The sequence below is a fragment of the Aptenodytes forsteri genome, unplaced genomic scaffold, assembly GCF_000699145.1.
Source record: "Aptenodytes forsteri isolate BGI_AS27 unplaced genomic scaffold, ASM69914v1 Scaffold444, whole genome shotgun sequence".
Taxonomy (NCBI): domain Eukaryota; kingdom Metazoa; phylum Chordata; class Aves; order Sphenisciformes; family Spheniscidae; genus Aptenodytes; species Aptenodytes forsteri.
In genome coordinates this window covers 60,790-63,016 of record NW_008794178.1, presented here as the reverse complement: position 1 = coordinate 63,016, position 2,227 = coordinate 60,790, and the positions used below count along the sequence as shown (strand labels likewise).

At 68.9% G+C, this 2,227-nt stretch overlaps 1 protein-coding gene across 1 annotated transcript in view; it reads left to right on the top strand.

Moving 5' to 3' along the window:
- Window positions 1–1,610, top strand: part of CNNM4 (cyclin and CBS domain divalent metal cation transport mediator 4) — a gene marked incomplete at its 5' end in the record, with an annotated part of 19,842 nt that extends 18,232 nt beyond the window's left edge. Inside the window, 5 exon segments of the mRNA XM_019473487.1 lie at window positions 382–552; window positions 649–719; window positions 803–899; window positions 994–1,154; window positions 1,341–1,610. Of these exon segments, the coding sequence (XP_019329032.1) occupies window positions 382–552; window positions 649–719; window positions 803–899; window positions 994–1,154; window positions 1,341–1,610 (770 nt within the window).
- Window positions 1,611–2,227: the final 617 nt, after the last annotated feature.

Below are 2,227 nucleotides of genomic sequence, written 5' to 3'. Positions count from 1 at the left end.
GCCTTTAGCCTTTAAGGACCCCGTCAAAGATCCTGGATGGGTCGGATGAGTACGGTATGTGTCGGGCAACTGGGAAGGGGAAGGGGGTGTCGCGGCCGTGCGCCCCTTAGCGTGTCCTCCCGCCCCTTCGTCTCCAAACTCCTGCCCCTTTGTCTCCCAGCACTGCAGGGAGGGTTTCTCCCTGTCGGCGAGGGCTGACGGCACCGCCACGGCGAAGCTCTCCCCGGCTCCACGACCACGCAGCGCTTTCTGGCGTGAGGCGAGTGCGGGCAGGAGCGGGCTGCCTTCACCCTGCCCGCCGGGCTGCTCGGAGGGTCCCTGGGCACGGTGACGGGGGGTTGTTTGGTGGCACCGGGCCGACGCTGGCCGCTCTCCCCGCAGAGTTGGAGCTCTTCAGCCCGGCCCGCGCCTCCGAGAAGGCCCTGCTGCGCTTGCTGAGCCGTCCCGGTATTGTTCAGGAGCTGAAGTTTGACGAGAACAACCGCTTCACCCTGGACCGCTACCTGTACTGCTGCCCGCCATCCCCTCAGCCGCTTCATCCTCATCCTGCAGGTACGGCACCGCCGGCACGGGGACGGCACCACGTGCCACCGCATGCGCAGGGGCCCAGCCGTGCCCGATCAACCCCGTGTGTGTCCTCCCTTCCAGGGTCCTGCCGCGACGTCTGCGTGGCGCTGGGTGCTCTCTCCGCCTGTCGGGGCGCACTGAGGGGCGGCTGTGCCGGTGCCGCAGGCCCTCCCGTGCCGCTCAGACTACAGGCAGCGCTCCCTTCTGCCTGCCCCAAGCTGCCCGCTCTCCGCAGGGCCGCGTGGAGGTGGAGAGCGGGAAGGAGGGACTGACATTCGAAAATGGAGCCTTTGCCTACTACAGCGTCTCCGCACCGGCACCGCTACCCGCAGGTGAGAGCAGCCGGCAGCGCCGGGCTCACACCCGGGGCAGCGCCGGACCCGCTCGGCCATTTTTTGGAGTGCAAAGAGTGATGCTCTTTGGCAGGTTCCAGCTCTCCGACACCGTCTGCCGTGCACTCGTCCCCGGCGTCCACCCGGTGCCGCAGCTGCCGGGATCAGCAGCAGGGCTGCGCCGACTGCGTGAGCTGCTCCTCGTACTGCCCCGACTACAGCGTGCTGACGTTTACCGACCTGCAGCTGGTCCAGGTAGGGGCCGGATCCATCCCTCGGGGTCCTGTTGGGAGCCTGCCCCTGCCTCACCTGGCTTTTTGGGAGCGCCGTGCCCCACGCTGAGCTGCCCGCAGGTCCCCTGCCATCCCCGGCGCTGCTGCTGGACCGTGGCTGTGCCGCGTGGCACTGACCCGCTCTCCGCCCAGGTGACGCTGACCGCAGTATCTCGGTGCCCTTGTGGCCTCCAGGACCCCAAATCCAGCCCATTCGCCCGACACCATCGAGCCGAAAGTCGTCCCCAGCAGCCGGACCGCGCTCCTGAGCCACCAGAACACCGTGCCAGGGGTAGGGAGCCGGCGTGGCCGGGGGGTGGTGACGGCTGCCCCAGTAGCCATGCCCAACTGGGAACTGTGCCCTGGGCATGGCTGGGGGGTTCTGGGGTGCCGGTGGGGCAACCTCCATCTCCGGTTCTTCTCGGCAGCGAGCAGCTAGGCTGGGCCCCGCGGCGCGGCGGGGCGGAGCGGCCGCTGGAGCGCCCAATTTGGGGTGCCCCCTGCGAGGCTCCCTCCTCCCCGCATGTAAGTCGTGCGTCTCTCTCTCACACGCGTGTCTTGCCGCGTTTCCCCGGCTTGGAGGCTAACCGCTGCCCCGGCACAGGCGCCGCGAGCTCAGCGGCTGCTCTTTCCTCCGCCACAGGCGACACCAAACCATCCCACGGGGAAGTGAAGAGCCAGGGCCGAAGCCATTCCGTCTCCTCAGTGCTCCCGGCTGCTCACCGGGGTGGGAGCTGGTGGCTGCGGCGGAAGCCGAGGGGTGGGAGCGCTGTTTTGGCTCCCCCGTCGCAGCACGCTCCCCGCAGGGACAGGGTGCCCCCACCGCACGGGCACCCCGCGGTGTTTCCCGGTTCAATAGCCAGGGCCGAAGCCATTCCGTCTCCTCAGTGCTCCCGGCTGCTCACCGGGGTGGGAGCTGGTGGCTGCGGCGGAAGCCGAGGGGTGGGAGCGCTGTTTTGGCTCCCCCGTCGCAGCACGCTCCCCGCAGGGACAGGGTGCCCCCACCGCACGGGCACCCTGCGGTTTTTCCCGGTTCAATAAAACACTATTTGCCCC